At 56.6% G+C, this 3,395-nt stretch overlaps 1 protein-coding gene across 1 annotated transcript in view; it reads right to left on the bottom strand.

The window, feature by feature from the left end:
* Nucleotides 1-2,585: 2,585 nt before the first annotated feature.
* POSPLADRAFT_1106523 (hypothetical protein) overlaps nt 2,586-3,395 on the bottom strand; it is a gene marked incomplete at both ends in the record, with an annotated part of 1,797 nt that continues 987 nt past the window's right edge. Inside the window, 3 exons of the mRNA XM_024483293.1 lie at nt 2,586-2,643; nt 2,748-3,118; nt 3,217-3,292. Of these exons, the coding sequence (XP_024334964.1) occupies nt 2,586-2,643; nt 2,748-3,118; nt 3,217-3,292 (505 nt within the window). The remainder of the gene's footprint in view (nt 2,644-2,747; nt 3,119-3,216; nt 3,293-3,395) is intronic.

Genomic DNA, 3,395 nt, shown 5'->3' on the forward strand with positions numbered 1-3,395 from the left:
ATACCCTACGATACATAGATAGCATACGATACATCGCCAACACTCGAGAAACGAACTCTTCAGTACCTGCGCTTCAGTGAGCGGTACTTGTCCTCACGGACGCGTAGCCTTGGTTCCTGCTGCATAATAGTCAAAAGCAGTATTGGGCCCTACGTGAACTGCAAATCTCGGTGTCATCTTGGGCGCCATAGGTGTAAGCTAGTATAGCACGGCCTTTCATAGCACGCGCACCTCCCCTTCCTCCCCCCCCTCCGATACGATGGCAAAACCGTCGTCGAATGCGACAGGTTTCTGTCGCAACTTCGCATCTATTGGATGGTTAACACGTCGTTAACCACCATTGAACTTAAGGTGCAGGTTGCGCTAAGCCTGCTCGACGGTGACGCCCGCACCTGGGCCACTCCATACTTTGCCCAGCTTGTATCAGTGCAACTCGGTGTCCAGGGAGTAACGACCCCTTTCGCAAATGAGGCAGCCTTTGCCACGGCTTTCAGAGCCCGCTTCGGCAACCTCGATGACGAGGCAGCGGCCCAGGTAGAACTGGCCAAACTCTGCGCGGACAAGTCGGTCCGCGAAAAACGCACTGCTGCGGAGTTCTCCGTGCTGTTCAAAGGTCCGGCGGACCGCTCCGGGTACGGCGACCTGGAGCTACGCGACAAGTACTTGAGCGGCATCCCCTCCCGCGTCTACCAAAAGATCAAGCTCGAGACTTTCACCACGTGGCAAGACGCTGACAAGCGTGCCACTGAGGTCGAGCAGATCCTCGACATTAGCCGGGCCCGTCGGCCCGAGCTAAATAACTTCTTCTCGGCCCGAGGTCGAGGACGCGGAGGGGCACGTGGTGGTGCACCCCAGTCACACGTAGCTTCGGCCAGCATCAATGCGGCCATCGGAAAAGGCAACTTCCCCGGCACATGCTTCGGCTGTGGGAAGCAAGGGTACCAATGTTTCGAGTGCCCCAATTGTAAGGACAAGCCTTACACAAAACGCGCCGATGCGCGGGCTACGGTTGCCTCGGGCTCTACCCAGGCGGCGACAAGCGCCCCCGTCACGACATCACCCTCAGCAAGTATAAGTGCCGCTTCAGCGAAATCCGAGCAATCAGAGCTGGCGGACTTAATGGCACAGGTGAAGTCAATGCGCGAGGAGCTCGAGCATTATCAGGCGATGAAGGAAGAGGGTTTTTGATCCGGTCCGCGCTTCGTGCTGCACGCATCGGGCCGCAAGTATCCTGTAACAAGTATGATGTATTGTCGACTGCAATGGTGTATGAGTTGGACCAGGGGTCCCAGCACTTTCACATCCCAGTTCGACTTCAAGGAAAAAGACGGCACAAGGACATAATTGCTATGGTGGACAGCGGAGCCACCACGAAGTTTATCAACAAACGATTCGTAGTAGAGAATAAGGTGCATACGCGGAAGTTGAAGGAACCAATTCCGCTATACAATATCGACGGCACCCTCAATAAAGATGGAAGCATCTCGGAAGTAGCAGTGCTACAAATGCAAATAGGAGAACATGTCAAGAAGACGGTGTTTACAGTCACGGACATCGGTCCGGAAGATGTGATCGTCGGGTTGGATTGGCTACGCGAGCACAACCCTGACATCGATTGGGAGAAAGGCTCCCTCAAATTATCACGATGCCCTGAAGCGTGCAGCGCCAGAAGGACTGGCCGAATGGAGCAAGCTGCGACTGCGCGTGATACGGGGGTCAGGCCCACAGCGCGCAGGCGTTCGCCAAAGTCCAAACGGTCAGTCATAGGTGCCTGCCGGAGTAAGGTACTCCCGGACCTCGAAACCGAAGAAGATCCGATGGAAGTAGAGTGGGATGAGGCCGACTTGATCGAAGCCTGGGAGCAAGGTGTTATGCTTCCTGGCACCCCTCGGCTATTCGTTGCAGCCGGGCATACGTACTCCCAGCTGTTCGCTGAGGAGGTGTCACGACTTGATACGGCGCCTAGCCGTTTTTTAATTTTTTCCTTTTCGCGGGCTCAAACCCGCGACCTCTGTACTACTTGCCCGATACGGACACATCATTATCTACTGTACAATCAGATTAGATAGGACGGCAGTGCACGGCACAGCTTGGGCCCCGCTGACGCAGCCGCTTTGACTCACCGGCTCCCGGGGCCGCGTCGGCATGCTGTGCACGGACCAGCTGCGCACGGACCAACGCGTACAGCCTGTCCTAAATCTTCCCATGTATATAAACCGGCCTCTGCTGCCCTAGGGACCTCAGTTCTGACCTCTTGTCCCTAGGTCAGTAAGCTCTCTTGTACTTACTTACCTTTCCTTACTAACTAATATATTCTTGTCCCTAGCCTTAGGTTCGAGCCTAGCTTACCATCGCTTCGGTAAGAACCAGTCGAACGCCCCCAGCTTTTAGGTTTTCTCCTGTCGCTCGACCTCAAGTCACGACATTAGGTCGAAACTCCCATAGCTGCCAGTGTTCCCTCGGGACTCCCACTACTCACATTCACTTCCTATAGGTTGGGTGGTGTGCACCCTTACTGTACCCTACGATACCTAGATAGCGTACTATACATCGCCACCACTTAGGGGACGAACTCTTCAGTACCTGCACTTCAGTGGGCGGTACTTGTCCTCACGGACGCGTGGACTAGGTTCCTGCTGCATACTAGCCAAAAGCAGTACTGGGCCCCACGTGAACTGCGAACCCTAGTGTTACCTCAGGCGCCGTAGGTGTAAGCTAGCTAGCACGGCCTTTCGTAGCACGCGCACCTCCCCTTCCTCCCCCCATCAACGTGGCTGACGAATTCTTCGACTGCTCTTGACTTGAGCACGCCTTCGACACCCAGGAGCAGGTCGACGTCTCTCGTGACGACCCGAACAGCAATGGAGACAGAGCTCCTTTCTTCATCTGTGATCGGCAACCGTGCCCTAATCGCACTCCACGGTCCATCACTGTTGACGAAGGACACTTCGTGCCAATCCGACGAGTTCAACACCCCAGCGGCCCTGCACTCTGGTACGCTGGCACCTTGAGATCTACATCCCGCCACGTCACTCCCGTCCCATCCCGACCTGCCTCGCCAGGCACCCGCATCCCCCAACCTGTCGTCAGTACAGGTCAAGCACGAGGAGATCCCCATCTCCCTTGAGGAACTGAGGCAGTCGCACAGCCTACAGCGACCCCTCAAGCGATCCCCCAGTCCTCCCTGGGGCCGCGGTTGGAAAGGCCTCCCAAGACCGAGCCCCGCGACACTCCGCCGCATTCTTGGGCCAGCTCGTCGTCAGCGGTCACCGCCTCGACTTCAGTCCCTGTCCTACGTCACCCCGCCTCCGGGCTTCCTCAACCGACTTCACCGCCGTCGCCGCCGCGAGGCCGCTCAAGCACTTGTTCCTCGAGAAGTCCGCCCGGCAGACAGT

This window comes from Postia placenta, assembly GCF_002117355.1.
Source record: "Postia placenta MAD-698-R-SB12 unplaced genomic scaffold POSPLAscaffold_15, whole genome shotgun sequence".
In the NCBI taxonomy this organism is placed as follows: domain Eukaryota; kingdom Fungi; phylum Basidiomycota; class Agaricomycetes; order Polyporales; family Adustoporiaceae; genus Rhodonia; species Rhodonia placenta.